At 26.9% G+C, this 19,441-nt stretch overlaps 2 protein-coding genes across 2 annotated transcripts in view; one reads left to right on the top strand and one right to left on the bottom strand.

The window, feature by feature from the left end:
* Positions 1-6,120, top strand: part of LOC107449835 (serine/threonine-protein kinase PAK 2) — a gene marked incomplete in the record, with an annotated part of 35,414 nt that extends 29,294 nt beyond the window's left edge. The window contains 1 exon segment of the mRNA XM_043042327.2: positions 1,838-6,120. Coding sequence (XP_042898261.2) covers positions 1,838-1,939 — 102 coding nt within the window.
* A 376-nt stretch (positions 6,121-6,496) lies between these two features.
* LOC107442826 (protein phosphatase 1L) lies at positions 6,497-19,109 on the bottom strand. The gene is made up of 4 exons (XM_016056483.4): positions 18,542-19,109; positions 17,150-17,330; positions 12,843-12,973; positions 6,497-11,908 (listed from the first exon to the last, which is right to left on the bottom strand). The coding sequence occupies exons 1-4, from the start codon at positions 18,965-18,967 to the stop codon at positions 11,543-11,545; spliced, it is 1,104 nt and encodes a 367-aa protein (XP_015911969.1). The 5' UTR covers positions 18,968-19,109; the 3' UTR covers positions 6,497-11,542.
* Positions 19,110-19,441: the final 332 nt, after the last annotated feature.

The following is a 19,441-nucleotide window of genomic DNA, read 5'->3' as shown; positions in this document are numbered from 1 at the left end:
ATTTTTTTAGCTTGCAATTTATTTAGAAAAAGTAGTGTCCGGTTTGTAGAGATAAAAAGCAACGTTTCAGGACCAAAATGACTGTCCGCGTCCGGTATCGGGAGTGTCCGCTTTGCGGAGAATGTACGTAATGGTTTATTCATATAAGATTCCCGGGGAATTAAAAATATGTCCGTATTGAGAGGCGTCCGTTTTGCAGGAGTGTCCATAACAGGAGGTTTCACTGTATATATATATATATATATGTGTGTGTGTGTGTAACATAAAAAGCTTCAACTATATCTAGGTCTTCTTCTTTTTTTAAAATTTATTATTCTAAACTAAACGCTCTTTCTCACACTTCAATATTCCATCTTGTCTTTTAATCTATTTTTGGCTTGCAGTTATACATTAGCATTTTTGATATTTCCTTTTATTTGAAGCATGAAGAAGCCTTTTTCCCTCAACCTATTTAATAGACCAATTATAATCATCAAGATTTCTCTTATTCCCTAAAACGAAATATTTTGCTGTTTATTTTGCAAGATTTTCTCTAATTTTTATCTGGGGGTACTTCAATTCGTGTGTCACTTGGATATTCATTCTCTGATTATGATGGTAAAATAAAATTAATTTGCTCTCTTTAAAACCCTGTGCGATTACCACCCTTATATATATGTATAATATTTCAGCATGTATATGTATCTATGTACAGTGCTCCAAAAAACCGGACCACCGTTTCTAACTTATGATCTAATGATGGGATCTTCACGTTCTAGGACTCAATCCTCATTGTTTGAGGGGGTGGCCTAAAATATGCTAATCAATAATAGCAAACGATATTTTAAGGTACGAAATCAGATGCAAAAACGTACTTTCTCTGAATAAACATAGCTTTTTTGATGGATTTGAATTTTTGACCCCCAAAATATAGGGGGTAGCAGCAATTTGGTAAATCTGGTCACTGCGTCAGGAGAGCGATCCAAAGTTTGAACCTTTTAATGTTAATTTTACTTTTTGCATATTTTACCATACCTTGGGAATTTTTTAAGCGAATTGAAAAAATTTTGTACCGCATTATAAAATTTGTTTGTTCAAAGATATGCAAAAAAATAAATTTCAGTAATTATAAATTTACTATGCAAAAAAATTTAATTTTAGTAAATATTTATTATTTTATTTAATAACAGCCAAAAGAAATTTACATTATTTTAAAGTAGCTAATTTTACATAGCAAAATGTAAAGTTTGCGCGAAATCGCTTGAATACTTCCTGAGAAATCGAATTTTAAATATGTGACTTTTTTGAAATTTGATTTCTCAGGTAGTATTTGACTGATTTCGCTCAACTTTTGTAAAATTACCGACTTTAAAATGATGTAAAAAATTATATGCCTTGCAACTCAAATTTTTTTAACCATAATTAATTTAAATAATAAAAAATAATAAATTTTGACTAAAACTTATTTATTGCGGGGAATTACCTTTCGATTCACTTAAAAAGTTCTCGAGATATGACGAAATATGCAAAAGGAAAAATTGACATTAAAGGGTCCAAACTTTGGATCGCTCTCTTGATCAAATTATGAGCACAATATTTTTCACTTAGCGGCTATTTTAGGGGTCAGAAATCTTAATCTGCCAAAAGAAAGGTGTGTTTATTGAGAAAAAGTTTGTTTGTGTGTCTAATTTCGTAACTTAAAATATCATCTTCACCGTTTAATTAGCATATTAGTAGTCACCCCCTTGAACCATTAAGATTAAGTCCAAGAACATAAAGATCCAATAATTAGAACAAAAGTTATTCAGGGTGATCCTTTTTTGCACACTGTATTTATATATAATTATTATTATTTCAGCATCCTTTTTTGAAACTTGCTCAACCACTTGGTAGCCTTCATCCTCTTATTGTGGCAGCTAAAGAAGCCTTAAAAGGACATGTGGACATCTCATATTCTTAGTGAAGCATCGGGACTCCATTTTTAACTTATTGAATCATGAATTGTTTTGCACCACATTCTGTATAAAACAAAATACTGAGCTTTGCCTCCTCAGCAAAAATTGTTTCTGTGAGGATATGTACTTTTATTACAACTGTATTCTTTTTGTTTGAATGTGCATTTTCTGTGCTTTTTTTATTACTTTAAGAACTATTTTATATATACATATATATTTTAGAAAATGTCTCGATCCCTGTGAATGTAAAAATATTTTTTCTTTTCTTGTTTTAATAAGTAATTCTTTCACCTTAGTGTTATATAAGAGAACTGTGCTATCGTTGAGGAGAATTTTGATCTCATTTTTTTTATTTGCTGCTTGTTTATATTGCAAATAAATTTATTGTGCTCATCAATACTTGCTCCAACATTTCTTTTTTTTTCTGGGTTAACTAAATGTGTATATCATATTTTCTTATGTTAATTTTGTATTTCACTTAAATGATTTTGGATAACTTCATAGCTTTCTTTTCTATAAATCTACTAAGCTTAAAATAATAACAAGATTAAATAGTTTATTTTTCAGAATGTTTGTATGCTATGTTTTAAAAATATGTTATAAATTTTGTTAAGATTTAATTAGGAATTAAACTGTAACAAAATAAGCTTTTCTAAAAAAAATTTTTAGAAATGAAAAATTGCTATTGCCGCCTTAATCTTCATGTTTATATTTCAATCCTTTTTTAAAATAATCTAATTTTTACATTATATTAATTGGTTGTTGAAAAGACAAGGATAATTAAATATTTTCAGCTATTTAAAAAAAATTAAATTATAATTCTTTTTGTATTTAAAAAAAATTTAATTTTCTTGTAGGAAAGGTTTAATTGATTCATGTCATGCTGCTTTGGCATTTTAATGTGATCGATTTCGATGGAATGCTCACATTATTATTATTTTAATTAAATATGTATTATTCTTTTATTAAAATAAATTTCAATTAATGTTTTAAGATACTTATTTTATGTTTATTATTGTACTTCGAAGCAGTTAATGACTTCTGCAATACTTAGTTTTCTTTATTTTTTATTAAAATTTAGTATAACTAACCTGACATGGCATATGTACTAATGTTATGGGTGGTGTTTTAAATACGAAAGCACTAAGCCATTCATAGCTTTTTATTGCTTATGTTCCTAAAATACAATATTTTTTAACAGCTAAGTTTGTTGCTATTTACAAATAAGTAATTAAAGGTATGGACTCCAGCTAGCTATAAAGGTTGATAAGTAACAGCTATGATTATCTTTATTTTAACAAATGTTCGTTTTTAAATTTCATTTTTGTTATTTTTTAAGTAAATTCTTTTATAAATAAATATGCTTTCTTATTTTTGTTACCTTAAAAATTTAATTATTTAGTGAATTTTACAAAAACTAATAAAATGAGTTACAAAAATCTAAGTTCTCACATCTGTAATTCTAGTCATTAATGTTTCTATTGAAGTTTTATACTGATTGAACATGGTTGTGATTTACTCAAGTGGCATATATATATAAAAATAAGTGACACGTATAAGCAAATTATGTATGATATTTTGTTAACATATCTTATTTTGAGGCCTTTAAATGTTTTAAGCATGTCTTGAAAAGGGGATGAATATTTGGCTCGTTATATAAATATTAATATGTATTAGCTAAATTTAAAAAAAAAAAACATTAAAACTATATCAGGTAAATTTTTATCGTAGAAAAAATTAATATTTTCTATGAGTCAGGATTAATAGCAAATAAATTTTTGTGTTTCATTCATTTATGTACTTAAATGTAATTTAAAATAAGCCATAAACATTCTTGGTCTTTATAAAATATTTATACTTATTATTTTAGGTAAAATACATTTGTATCAGTATCTGTTAAAAGATTAAATCATTGCTTAAATTTGTATTTTTAGATTTTAATAAGATGGCACTATGATAGTTCTATTTAGATATTTCCAAAACTGCTTATTTCAGTTTTGGAAGAAAGAAAAAATCATATTCGTTCATAAAACTAACAAGTTAAGTCTTGATCACCTGTCCTTCATGCTTAGTTTTTATGCCAGAGGAATTCTGTTGCCATTCTTACATATCAATAATTTTATTATAAATAAATATTTGATATAATAGCTTTCACCAATTCATGTAACTTCATATTTAACTGAATTTTTTGCTTATAGTGTAACTAAAGAAATGAAATGATAGCCTGTTAAACAGGGTTTGCCAATGTCTGTTCCAGTCTTGTAAAATCCAATGAGTATATTCCAAAACGGGCCTAAGCCCACTTAAATAAAATAAAAAATTTTACTAATTTTTACCCTTATTTAAAAATAAGATCAAATTATATTTAAGATTGAATTTCTTAGTAATTATTGAATCAATTTGAAACTTGTTTTATAAATTTATCTTTTTAATTGTGTTACTGTATTAACTTAAAAATATTTTTACTTTATAAATATATAATAAGAGTGCATAATGAAGAAATTACTGAAATGATTCATTGTAAAAGTTTGAGCAGTAAAATATTACGTAGTATAGAAAGTTGCAAAACATACATAATTTCTTTAAAGTTAATTCTAGAATCTGATTGAAATTTAATTATTAAAGAATGTAGATGCAAATAGAAGATATTAGTAGTACATAGTATGTTCATGAGTGGTTTTTGAATATGTTAATTATGATAAATTAAATTTAAAGAGAATTTTATATATAGGAATCATTTGGAAAAAAACAGAAGTTTAAAAGCTTTTTATCTTTTCATTTACTTCAAAAGCAAAAAGAATAAAAATAAAAGTAGATTTTTTTATACCTTTATAACACATGAAGAATTTGTTCTCAAAAATGAAATCATGTACTTTAAATACCTTACATACGGAATATATTAGCTTATATATTTGACGCTGCATCTAAAAATACTCCTTATAGAATCGAAAGCAAATAATGAGCATTTTTAATACTATTACTTAATATATTATACTTAAAAATTATAAATATTTATTTATCAAAGAAATTTTATTAATCCCTGGGTTTTTCCCCCATTTAAAAAATCGTTGACTTTGGCAAATCCTGTTGCCCTATTTTTAACAGCAATAATTTTGCATATTAATATTTAAAACTTAACCTTTTGATAATGAATGTTTTCTGTAAGTTAAAGTAAATAAATAACTTCTAGAAAAAATCTATTATAAGAAATTATAGTTCAAAAATGATACTTATAATACTTAAATAAAAATAAATTAAAAATGCCTAATTCATTTTCATTATTTAAAAAGTAAAGTATATTTAACTTTCAATGCAAAGATTATAATAAGTAATGCATATTTTATGTATTTTTTTTAGGTGAAACTGTTGATTAACATTTATTTTTATAATATTTAAATTTAAAGTGGTGAAATAAAATTTAGAACATGGTTAACATTTTTTATGTAAAAGTAATCACGACAAAAATTATAAGTTATGATCAAATCAATTATTTTCATTACTTAAAATCTATTTAAGAGTAAAAGTGATTTTTTTGTATAAATATTAAAAAAAATTTATGGCTTAGCAATCCAGGTTTTTTTTAAAGATATAATAATTTTTACTCACTCTTATTATTTGTTGAATTTTATTGAAAATGGTTTTATTAAAAAAAAAATATATTAAATGTTTTAAAAAAGTGCTCCAACTATAGTTTTAAAGCCTTAGGTACGAGTACATTATCATTATCAAAAAGTTTTATGAATAGTGAAATTTTATATTTTTAAAATATTTGTAAATTTTTTTGATAATTTTAAACTTTGTATAAAATTTCGGTATGTATAGTATATAATGTATTTAAAATATTTTTTTTGCTTATTTTAATTACAGCAAGAATTGCATTTTTATGTCCTGTAATAAAATATTTTATTTCGATATATTGTAATTCATTAAAACAATGAATTTTCTGCAGTTTTGTATTTTTTATGTGTAAATTTCTTGCTTGTTGATTTTCGTTTTAATTTGGCATTTGTTTGGATAATAATTTTCTATTACTATTATTATGCATAATAAATTTAAAAAATTTTTAACATAATTTTATACTTTTGTACTATTAAGGGTGCTCAACTGTTTTTTTTTATAATGTATTTCTTAATTTAAAAATCTGATTTGTGTGTATAGTTTATGAATAAAATTTGATTAAAATTGATTTGATCTTTTTTTCAATATTTATATATGGATAAATTAATGAAATCGTAAGTTATTAATAAACAAAAAATTATAAAATTAAGTAAAAAAAATTTAATTACATTTGCTAACTTTTGAGATAATATCAGTAGAATTAGTCATTTGATCTAATAGTTTTTCCATCTTTACTGCATTGCTTGATGTAGAGTGACAATGCTACTGAAAAATTACAAAAATTAATAAATTTTTTTTTATCTTACTTCATGAATGAATATTTAAGTCTTGTCATGAAACTTTATACATTAATATCTGCAATTTCACATACTTTTTCTGATTTTTTTAATAACTAATAGATATTTGTATTTATTCCAAACAATTATTTTATTAAAAAACAAGTATAATTTTCAGGTAAACTTTATTTAGGAACTGAAAAGTAATAACAGAATAAAATTCAACAATAAAACAGTGTATTTAAGTCGCACATCACAGAAAAAGCTCAACAAAGTTCAACTTTCTATTTTTTTTACAATATTAAGGCACAGTTTTATTTTAATAGCTTTTTAATTTAATTTGTTCAAACAAGTTCTTGCACTAACAATACTAATACATCACATATATAATCACAATATTTCAAGTATTTAATCCTATATCTATCGGAAGAAGTGATACCCTTTTGTAGTATAAATTCATAATCAAATTATTGAACTAAACATTAACTTCTAGGTACAGTATAGTCTTGATTGTTAGAGTTTTCCTTAAGTCTAAGCTAGTGAAAAAAAATCTATCTTGTTCCTAAATAATGTACCCACAACAATTACAAATGGTTTTAATTGTTCATAGAGTCTTATTTCAATTGCTCATCCTCGAATCCAGTTGCAGAAATCTCCTTTTTTAAAGAAACCTTGTACATATACTTGCTAGGTAAAGGGCTGCGCAAGCTTAATACAGAAGATCAAGGACTGCTCAACATCTAAAAAAAAGTATTGTTGTCAAAGGTTGCTACAATTTCTTCAAAAAGCCAAGAAATAAGAGGAAACCCATTATAGGAGCTTTAAAAAAAAATTTTGAAGAGCGTTTTGTAGTGTCGTGGAAAGAAATAACTATTAGCAAATCTTGGGATAAAATGTAAAAAAATACAGTGGTGATGAAGACTATTTGCCTCTGCTCATCCAAATAAAAAAAAATTTAGGTTACAAAAACACTGTCATGACAGTGATAGACGATAGGCTAAATAGTGAAAAATAATTCAAATTTACAGATGCTCTAAAAATGAGATTCCATGCAACGAAAGAGTCATAACCAGGGTCTCGCTGCTGTAGAGTCTGCGATGCAATACGAGTAACTCCACCCCACAATATTCAACAATGGTGCAATACTGCTGCATGAAAAAGCAGCTGTGTGTTTAAAAAACATTATAAAATTATTTTAGAGTATAATTTACCTAATGTTTGTTCTAATATAAAGTAAAATTTCTTTAAATATAATATATTTTGAATTAAATTCTGAATTTTTAAAATTTTTTTTTGAAAGTTCAAAGTAGGCTCGGTTTTGTCAACCTCCAATTATCGAGACTCTACTGTATAGAGCTAGTCCAGTAGCTCGCAGCATTGATACTCATGAGTGCCACTCTTCAGTCCTGGGGTCTGAAATCAGTTTTGAGAAAAATCACTGGAATAAATTCTATGAATATCTGCCACTCCTATGTTTTTAAATTAAATTTTTCTGTTAAAAATAAAAAAGTATTTCATTTTAATGAAAGCATTATTTTTCACAATTATTACGAAATAACCAAATAATGATGTCACACTACGTCAATCTTATTTTTAAAGTATGATGACAAATGGGATTGATTGAACTTTCACATCTGTTTGGGTAAACAAAATTTGTATTATAGTTGAATCTTAATCTTGCCTTGATTTTGCATCCCCCTTAACATATTATGTTAACCTAAGTTAAATTAAGATTCTTTTTTAAAAATAAAAAAAAATATGGTGCTTGGACCAAAAATAAATAATGCTGGAGGTAAAAATAAAAAAAGATATGAATGATTTCAGGAAAAAGTTGTGATTTATTATCCAGTGAAAGGCGTAAAAAGATGTAAGGTTAGCTGTTATTTTTGTTTTGTTTACTGCAAAAAATAAATTAATAAAATAAAGAAAAATATTTATTTTGAAGAAAAAATAACCAATTGATTGATTTAATAAGTAAGCCATTGTCAAAGAGAATAAAATTTTGGCGTCGGTGACCTATAAATTTCTGAAAATTCCAGTAAACAATGCAAAACTGCATCAATTGGACAAAAAATAACTTCAGCCTTGAAACTTTTTTGTAGTGGCACCCATGGGTACTATTTAATTAATTTTAGCTTTTCTAAAACTGATCAGAACTGCCATACTATTTGCTAGTTTAATTAAAACTATTGTTCCATAAGAAACATCATTTGAAAAGTTAAAAAACATTCTAATACCTAATTCAAAGTCAAATCAGAACTAATTTCTACATTAGTAATAAATATATATTCTTAAACTTAAAAAATAATCGTGATTGCAATTATTAGATATAGGATTAAATATATCAATGATATAACTACAATATAACAATTTGGCCCATTTTTCTTCTGATTTTTAACCCTTTCTGATGACGTGTAAAAGGATATCACACAATGCATTGAAATTCATATTATAATTTTGTGCAATACATATGTTTTTTTAAATACATTACTAAATATAAACCTTGAAATAGACTTTAGTACAACATTTTGAGAATAGATATGAACATATTCTGTATTCACAACAGAAACATAGCTGCCAACTTTTCTGTTTTTCTCCCAAAGATTTTTTTACTTAAAAGGGAGAGCAGAGTTAGTGCTTTGATATTTTATTTTTGATTTAGTAAATTTCATTTAAAATGGATCTTTATAAAATTATATCTTATCAACTTAAACATATATACGCAAAAGGTTTGACATTTATTAAACACAGATTTAGGTTCTGACAGATTTTCTTGGCTTAAAGTTATCAAAGCAATTTTTATTTTACTACCATTCGGAAAAATATTTCTAAAAGAGGGTAAATGTTGGAAGCTATGTAGTAATGAATTGAAATTGATAAAAACTGACATTGTTTAAAATTATACTTGATACATAATAAATATGTGGGCAGATAAAATATCAGGCTAATGTAAAAAAAAAAATTTATAAAATTAAAACTTGAGGTTAAAAAAATTAAAAACAATACTTATAAAAGTGAAAAAAACCTATCTTGTTGCTTCAAAAAATATTGCAAAAAACTTAAAAAGATTGCGGCTTCAAATAAACAATAATCAGAAAGGGTTGAATAACTTAAAAGTAAAATCATACAATTTCAAACTTGTATAATTTTCTTTTTACAATTTCTTCGTATACTCAAAAATACTGTTCATTTTCTTTTGATCTACATCACAGCTTAAGAATGTAATTAAATTCCATTTTTAAAACAAGTATATTAAGGAAACAATTTAATTGTGAAATTAAAATAAGTTGGTATATGCAAAAGATGACATATTTTTACATAATCATAAATAATAATAACAAATATTGTTTCTCCTTTGATCATTAAAAAAAAAAAGAATTTTCCAGTTAATGTGTGTAAACTCTGGGTTACGTCATGCAAGTTTTCTGAGAATTTAATTAATTACATGAAAATAATACATTCTATTTTGAGTGATTAAAAAACAACATAGTATTCTTAATAAGAAAGGAAATATTTTATGGAGGGAAAAGGTAAAAACATTTAAGTTTTGAGATAATAAGCAAAGCTGATTTGATATAATTCATTAATTTTTAAATAATGCATAGATAATGAATTACGTCATAAATAATTAAATATATGAAACATTTTAAAAAGACATTTATAGGTTAATTTAAAAACTTGACGTAGTTGGATGTGACACTAGCAGTTAGCAAATTGAGAAAGTTCAAACAATTACAAGAGAATAGAATAAAATCAAAGATCGAAAAATATTGGTGTGCACTCCCATTAAGATGAAAAAAGAAAGAAAAAAATCCATAGAGAAATATTTTTGACAGAATATTGAAAGAAAGTGTAGCCATTAAAGCTTATACAATAGAGAAGAAAATTTTAAAATTAATTTAAAACATATTATAATCAGATTTCAATTATCACAACCAATAAGCAACCACAAGTTATAAAATTACCACATGACTCAGGAATCATTTTTAATGTTTAGGAATTTAATTCTTTGATCACATCTAAAAATTAAAAATGCAGAATTTCTTTATAGCAAATACCCCCAAAATAATACTGCCAATTATATCTAGAAGATTATTAAACAACAAAAGTTAAAATGTCATGTGAATCCTCTTTTAGCACAATGCATATTTTATAATACTAGCTAATATTCTCCATTACTGGGGTAGCATTTAAAATACTTTGATCATCGCTAAAAGAGTTATAGGATTTTTTTCTATTATAACTAAAAAATAGAATACTTGATATCAAAATCAATCAAATATTTTAAACTAGATAAATCATATACAGGGGTCTGTCTAAGCTAAATTTACTACCGTTTAGCAGTACCTATACAAATTCAACTTTAGGAAAAATGGTAGAATCACAAAATACTTTTTCTTAAAATTTTATTTTTGTGTCTTGTAAGAAACGTTAAATCCATATTTTTGTGTTGATTTTTTAACATAATTTTTAACTTTCACAAATTATGTCTAAATTTTCACAAAATAGGTACCTTTCAGAAAAACCTAGACAGACCCCTGATATAATTTATCTTTTATGCAGTGTACATTGAGGAATAAATCACATAAATTTAAGAGAACAAATAGATCAATATAATAAAATTTATAAACATTTAACACACAATAGCCATTTATTTCTCGTTAATAGTTGCCAATAAAAAAATTAAATTCTGCAAGAAGTTTTTGAAGCACGAACAGTAATTAAAATTAATTCATAAGTCAATACAACTTTTAAATTAATTTCAATGGAACTATAGGTTTCATATATATATATATAATCTCTACAGTATGAGTAATTGTAAACTTCTTTAACAATGACAATCTAATCACATAACATTATAAATTAATGCACTTAAAATCATTGATCTAAGAAAATTATAAGCAGTTTTTGTTCAAATTTTAAAAATATTGTTCATATACAAAGTTATGCAAACATAAAACAGAACATTTTTAAAAAAAAATTAATACAATAAAACAACCCAGAGTGATTTAAGGAAACAAGCTTTATTCTATCGATTTGATTTAGAAAAGATTATAAAAGCTTTCTTCTTTAAAAAGAGACATTTATTTATTTACAGAAAAACTGCTATGTTGTATAAAAACAGAATTTTACAGAAGGGATAAATTTAATATTTCACACATTTAATAGTTTATCTCATTTATTATCTATCAATAATTAAATAGGAGCACACTGTCATGTTTTCTTGGTAAAATCAACCACTAAAACAGTTATATTGTCTGATGAGCCACTTTTAAATGCCTGCCTCGTCAGAGCTCTAGCTGCTCGGCAAATATCTCTTTTACATTCTTTTTTCACATAATCAACTGATTCTTCATTACTGAAAGCATCCCACAAGCCATCAGTAGCAAGTATCATGAACTGTGGTTTTAAATCTTGCAGATCAAAATTTAAAATATCTGGTCTAGCAATGACTAAATTTCTATCTTTAAGAGGGAAGTCACCCAAAGCCCGAGATGTAGCAAGAATTCCTGCAACACGCCATACTCCATGGAATGAGATAAACCCACCAGCAGAATGTATTCGACGTCTTTCTTTCAACTAAATATAAAAGAAAGAAAAATAATAATATATATAAATAAAATTTATCATTAAATCAGATAAAGTAACTGTTTATCTAACATTTTTAGACATGTTCTTATTTAACTTAAAATATTACAATAGTTAATGATAGAGAAAATAGAAAATTATCAAAAATTATTCAAGATTTTACATGTGACAATTGCTTATGCATTCAGTTTTATTCGTTTGTATATTATAGTAACAAAAATCATAATAGAATACTGTGACATAGGCATACCCCATTGCAGTTTAAAGTGAAAAAAAGGATGGTAAATGTAGAACTTCATATGCGACAGCAACAAAACATTTGGAGCCAGGGTGATGAGAGATTGTGAACTATAAACTTTGTAGTCAATTAGGTTGTAGCTGTTCTATTCAAATTTTTTAGATTATTTTGTCAGATATGGCTTCAATTGGCATTGAAATAAGAAAAATGCAATAGTTGACTTTCACATTCTTCTCTGATTATTTGACATGTAATATTAAAATTAAATGAGTTTATGGATTTTAACTTTAAAACTTTTTAAGAATAAATAATTTTTCTACTATATTAAATAAAAGAACCGTGTAAACAGTGGAAAATTTAAACACATTTCCAAAAGTACCCGTTTGAATTGACAAACAGAAACAATTATTTAACAAACTTTTGATCACCTATTTCTTATTTTGTCACTATTACTTTTGAAAGGTATTTTTTTTCTTCCAAGATGATGACGGGAAAACTATAATTTATAAAGCATTTATAAATTATAATTTACTAAACTTAACTTCATCAGTAGAAATTACAGCTGTCACTTCATTGTTATGCTCGGATTTCATTGCACCCATGCTCAGATTTAATATAACAAAAAACAAAATAATTCAGATTTTTTTAAGGAGAGTTTTAGTTTTTTAAAATAAAAAAATAACTCACTTGATCTGGTTTATGATCAAAAGATAAAGGAATAGCATTCCCTTTGCTATCACAAATAACTCCTCTTGAATCTCCAACATTTGCAACAATCAACTGGTTCTTATATAAAATTGCTACCAAAGCTGTTGTACCTAAGAGGAAAAAAATCAACCTTTTTAATTTATTACTCAGATTTGAAATAACATATTAAACAGAAAACATTTACAGGTAACTGTACCACATATTGATATATTGAATGTAGATTACAAAAAAATGAAAACAAATCAATAGATCAAAACCAACAAATGAAATCTGTTTCTTAAAACAATTTCATTTAAATATGTATGAGATTTAAATTATCGTCTCTTAATTAATAAATTTACATTAAATTGTAGAAATTGCACAATAAATATTTTATTTTTGATTGATTTTCTTTCATTTTTCATTATATCCAAGAAGCTTAATGGAATAATGAAACAAAATGATATTTAATAATTTACTCTATAAACTTTTAATCATAAAGAAGCTTTTCAAAAAAAATTTACTGGAATTTTTTGGCTGAATTTGGAAAAATCTCTCTAAAAAATTTAAACTTATTGATTTTAAAATATATTTTAAATTTCTTCCAGAACTATACTGTATGAAATTTTAATTAAGCAAACTTCGTTCATTGGGAACACAGAAGTTTCTTTGGTTTCTTCATAGTTCAGAATGGATCAAAATTAAAAATATTTGTTCACATTGTGAACACAAAATTTCTTTGGTTTTAAAATACATTTCACCAAATCAACATTAATCAAGGCTAGAAAAAGAAAGAAAATTAGTTTATATTTGATATGCCTACTTTGAATTTCTATGTAGTTTTACTAACAAACAATCATCAATTTTAACTATAAGGGATTCAAGTTTAAAATGGGAAGAAAAAAAAAGAATAAATAAAAGAGAAAGTTAATATTTATATTATTACAGAAGTTTTTCAATTATTACTATTTCTTCAATATTTACTGATTTAATAATTACTGATTACTTAATTTTTACAATAAATTGCTTCTTTTGTGTCCAGAAAAACTATTTAGACATATATAGAGCCATCAAAAATGAGTAGTTATATATAATCAGGATTCACGCCAATATGGCAACAATTGTCGCCAAACATTCCACAAAATTTGCTAAAATCATGCATATAAACAACAAATTTGTCGGTTTTAAATATGTTTGGAATTCACAAAACAGTAACAAAAAATATTTTTTTGGAACAAATGCCATGTATTTAAAAAATTTATTGTATTAATTATGTTGTTTTATGCATGGTGTGGAATTCAAATATGTAGTATTCAAATGGAATAACAGAAAAACAAATAACTATACAAAAAAAATTTAAATTTAAACGGAGAAATTTCAAATTTACATGTTGTGCTTAATGATTCATGTACTGATATTATAATTGGTTTATAATTATATTTAGAAATAATTTTATAATTTTTAGATAATTTATTTCAAATGTGATATTTTGTCAGTTCTTACTTTCTGTTTTCCTCATTTATTTATTTATTTGGTCTCAGCATTCTAATCTCTATGCTGAATCTATTTACTAATATTATTTTAGCTTTTTTACACTTAATTTTAATAAATTCTAATCTTCAATATTTATGAGCTAATGAACCTTGAGAGAGTTCTATGTTATTCTGAGCTTAAGAGTGTTGTAAAAGGCAATAAATAACTTTTGATGGGTAACATAACATGAATTATGTAATTGTACAGTTCGATTTTTATCCCTCAAGTTTACCATAATAAGTTTTTGGATCACAAAAAGAATGCCTAAGTGGTCCTAGTGGACGACTAAATTTCCATTGCTGGGGTGAACCCTACATATAAATAATTACTTTCAAAATAGAATTCAATAATAAGCTATTGCAAATAATTTCTTTAATCAAACTCAAAAAATGTCCTTTTTTTCCTTTCAAATATTTTTAAATATTATATTATATTTTATTTCAAATATTCATAAAAAGGTACAAAACAAAATGTCCAGGGAATTTGATACTGTGACGGGGTGACATTCTATCGACCTTGTTGTTTAATGTATGCCTTGAAAAAGTGATGCGTGGCACAGCATCAAATAGAGGAGGTACTATTTTTAATGGAACGAAACAAGTTCTTGCTTTTGTCGATGATGTAATATTGATAGCAAGAAATAAAAATGCACTTGTTGACCCTTTTAAAGACTTAACCAAAGAAGCTAGTCTTTTTGGTTTAGAAATAAATATCGATAAGACCAAATACATGTTAATGGATTCCAAGGGAATGGATATAGACACAGAACTACAAATTAATGAAATGACAAAATTTGAAAGAGTTAGGGAATTTAAGTACAGTGGTACCTCGAAATACGAGTGCCCTAACATACGAGTTATTTGAGATACGAGCTGTCGAACGAGCGAAGTTTTGTTTTGAGATACGAGGGACATTTGAGATACGAGGAACGGTCATGCAAGCCCTTCTCGTCCTCTACAATGCTCCTGCTCACCCACCGAACCTCGAACATGACATACTCGAGGAGTTCAAGTTTATAAAGGTTTTCTATCTACCACCTAACACCATTCCTATCCTGCAGCCCATGGATCAGCAGGTGACTTCTAATTTTAAAAAGCTGTAAACTAAGCACCTGTTCCGGCTCTGCTTTGAGGTGACAGAGAACACAAACCTCACCCTTCGAGAGTACTGGAAGAACCACCTTAACACCGTGATATGCCTCAGAATTATTGATCAGGCCTGTCTGAGTTATAACGAGGACCTTGACCTGTGCATGAAAGAATCTGTAGCCGAAAATTGTGCTGTCGCCTGGGTCGGTAGCTTCGAATTATTCGAACCCGAAGTGCCAGTGGAGGAGGAAATTGTGTCTCTGGGGAAATCTATGGACCTGGTGATGGGTGAGAGGGACGTAAACGAGCTCGCCGAGGAGCACTCTCAGGAACTGACGACCGAGCAATTGCAAGTTACAGTCGCAGCAGCATTCGGGAGTTCTACAAGAAATTGGTTTCAAGGAAGAGCTAGAGGTGGAGGAGGTTATTTCTAAAAGTGATATAAAAGAGTCCTTGGGAATGTGGAAGAGAATTTCACAGTTCGTGGAAAAGAAACACCCCGAAAAAGTTGCAATTGGTCGTACATCGGAGATATTTAAGACACTTGCCTAACTCATTTCTGCACCATTCTGAAAAGGAGGAAGAAACAAACCTCCTTGGACAGTTTTTTTTTTCTTAATCCGGTTAAAAAAGCAAAGACCAGTGAAGTGAAAAGCAGTGACTAAAATTAAGCAGGCAGTAGCATTTAAGTTGTGTGTAAGTTGCATTTAAGTGACCAAATATGTATGTACAGTTTATAAAACTAGTTTTTTTGCTTTACATTCTCTTTTATAATGCTTTTATACAATATTTGTCATTTATAAATGTATTTTTCTTATTCAGAAACACGTAACAAAAACAATTGGGGGTAGCATTTTTGGGGCTGGAACGGATTAATGGCATTTCAATTAATTTCAATGGGGAAAATTGCTTTGAGATACGAGCAAATTGAGATACGAGCAAATTGACATACGAGCAAGGTTACGGAAGGAATTAAACTCGTATCTCGAGGTATCACTGAACTTGGGTTCTGTTGTCCCTGAAAACAATGATATTATGCCAGAGATTAAGCAAAGACTAAATGCTGGAAATTGCAGTTATTTTGCACTTAAGAGATTGCTAAAAGTAATAACAAGGAAAACAAAGCTTTAGGTTTATAAAACTAAAATCAGACCAACCGTTATTTATGGATCAGAGACATGGATTCCAGCCCAGAAACAAGAAAAAATGCTGATTAACTGGGAAAGAAAAATTCTTAGAACTATTTTTGAACCTGTCAGAGAGGGTGATCTGTGGAGAAGTTGATACAATTTTGAAATTGCAAGACTATTTAAAGAAAAAGATATAATCAATTATATAAAAGCAAAACGAATTCAATGGCTAGGACACCTTGAGAGAATGGAGGAAAACAGAGGCACTAAGATATTTCAAGGGGCAGTGCCAGGGCCAAAGGAAAAGAGGAAGTCCGACCAAGAGATGGTTAGACGAGGTGGAAAAAGACCTACAGACTCCATAAGTCCGAAACTGGAAACAAAGAGTTAGAGACAGGTGACTTTGGAAGAAAATTGTTAGTGAGACCATGGTCAAACATGGACTGTAATGCCTGTGAGTTAGTTAATATTCATAAAAAATCAATGAAGTCACTGTAAAATAAAAGAAAAAAATAATTACAAATGTATACAAAATTTATTACACATGCTGTGTTACCTGCAACATCTTTAGCGGCTTTAACTTTAGCAAGTAGCTCTACATCTATTTCTAAAATACGATCTGTTAAAATTCGAGCAAATTCACTGGTTAATTTGTCTTCTGGTTTATTCTGTACAACTTCTTGAAGTTTTTTTAATAATTCTTTAAATAGATGCTTTTCAACAAATTCTGAAGCAAACTAAAACACAATAAAATATTTAAGTATTCATACAAACAAATTTTTGCAAAACATTGGTTTAAAAAATTTATTACTTGTAATTTACACTATAAACATTTTTGTTTATGAACAAATAAAAAAATTATAGTTTAACAACTAACATTTCAAAAATTATAATACAGTATACTTTCAATATTGCCCCTTAGCCGTGTCTTAAGATATCATGGAATCTGCAACATTAGATAAAATTTGTGTGTATGTAGCCTCGTTTTCTCTTTACATTACTAATTTAATATTAAAATAAAAGCTTTTACCAGACATCACATATTATTACTAATTTAGTGACTATAATTAATAATCACAAGAATTAAAATACAGAGTAAGAGTAACATATTAAATAAATGAAATCAGAATTAATAATTATTAAGTAAAATATGAAAAGCCATCTTATTTAAAACAAATAACTTAAAAAAATTGTCTGATTGTTTCATATGTTTATCAAAGCATACACTTAATAATAATGACTTAAACGAATCTCCACGATACCCTCGCATCAATTAAAGCAAATAATGCTTAGCACAAAATTAAAGCTGGTTTAGAACTGCTGTCATAAAAGAACCAGCAAAAAAATTATAGTAACACCGACCACTGTATTTATTCATGTAAAAAGGTTTGGCATGCTAATATGTGTTACGAAATAGCGTAACTCTTCATAATTGTAAATATTTTACTGTTTTTCTTTATTTTTTTGTTAAATTTCACATTAATAACTCTTATTTTCCTTTAAATATAAAATTCAAAGGAAGATCTCTGCATTCTTACGAGCACCAAAATAATAGCCAAATTTGTATACTTCCTCTAGAGAAACTAAAAACAATATCTCAAAAGTGGACCACCTCAAGCGTTTAACTTGTAGTCATCTTTCAAGCAAACCATTACACACTTATTTTTAAAAAATTTTGACTGTTCAAAAATCTAATGATGTCTTTGCGATTGTAGTTAGTTGAGTACCAATACCAAAATATGCTCTGAGAATGGATCTGTGAGAGTATGTACAGACTTAATACCTTTAAGTTTCTCAAAAGATCCAGTGATTAAATTTTTACTCCTGTATACAATTTGCTCAAATTAAAAATAATCTATAAGTTTTTAATCATGGCAACTATTATATGATAAAATTTTCGTAAATGATTGCAATATTCAGCGATTGGCAGATAGTTGAAGATGTTTACCTCTCCTCCATGGCCATCAAAGATACCATAAAGAGATATTCCACTTTCATTATCAATTATAACACTAAATCTATCTTCCATTTTGGCTCTTCGTCCTTTAATCGCATAAACAAAGCAATTGTCTTTTGAATATTCCCATGAATGTTTACTTTTTCTTGAACCAAAAAGAAAGCCTCTAAGTCTCACAGGGTATAGTTTATACAGAATCCTACGCAAAAATTCGAATGAATGATAGAAGACTACAACGGTTGTAATTACAGCAAATATGGTAAGAAATATTTCAAATTTCGATGTCCTATTATAACCAGGTCCTGAGAATATTTTCGACACATATGTGAACGGGAAACTCCAAAATACACTTGATAATATTCTAAGATTTTTTAATATCGCTTCATAAAAAACAACATTTTCCGAATCATCCTCCATGACTTAAACAGATTGATGTTAAATTATTAAAAAATATATCATTGTTTTCACAAATCGCACATTACATGAAATTACAGAGTAAGATGATAATTAGAATTAAGAAATAAGACCGAAAATAAAACACAAAAATAACAAGAAATAAACCAGCGGTTACCGTGATGATAGAAACTAAATTTAATTTAAGAGCTCAACCCTTTGAGAATAAACGAATCTAACGGAGTGGAAAAAAATGGAATTTTTCTATACGAAGGTGTAAAGATACATGTTTCAAAACCGATTAAACTGTTTCACCCTATGTACAGTGCATACGTTTTTAATGTATGATTTTTCGAGAAGCAAAAATGTTCGTGCAAATTTTATGTAACTTTTAGATTTAAATTACACAAATTTAACTATGCATTTCTAAAATTTAGAAACGATCTCTTATTATCAAGTCTTTAAAATCTATAACAGAACTATCAGCGATAACATATT

The sequence above is a fragment of the Parasteatoda tepidariorum genome, chromosome 2, assembly GCF_043381705.1.
Source record: "Parasteatoda tepidariorum isolate YZ-2023 chromosome 2, CAS_Ptep_4.0, whole genome shotgun sequence".
In the NCBI taxonomy this organism is placed as follows: domain Eukaryota; kingdom Metazoa; phylum Arthropoda; class Arachnida; order Araneae; family Theridiidae; genus Parasteatoda; species Parasteatoda tepidariorum.
Note: the sequence above shows the minus strand (reverse complement) of the source record. Positions and strands in the feature narration are given on the sequence as shown.

Coding starts and splice junctions, on each gene's coding strand:
- LOC107442826 (XM_016056483.4), bottom strand. CDS start 18,967: ATGGAGGATGATTCGGAAAATGTTGTTTTTTATGAAGCGATATTAAAA. Junction 17,331..18,541: donor TTGATGGCCATGGAGGAGAG/GTAAACATCTTC, acceptor ATTGTGTTTTAG/TTTGCTTCAGAATTTGTTGA. Junction 12,974..17,149: donor AGCCGCTAAAGATGTTGCAG/GTAACACAGCAT, acceptor TTTTCCTCTTAG/GTACAACAGCTTTGGTAGCA.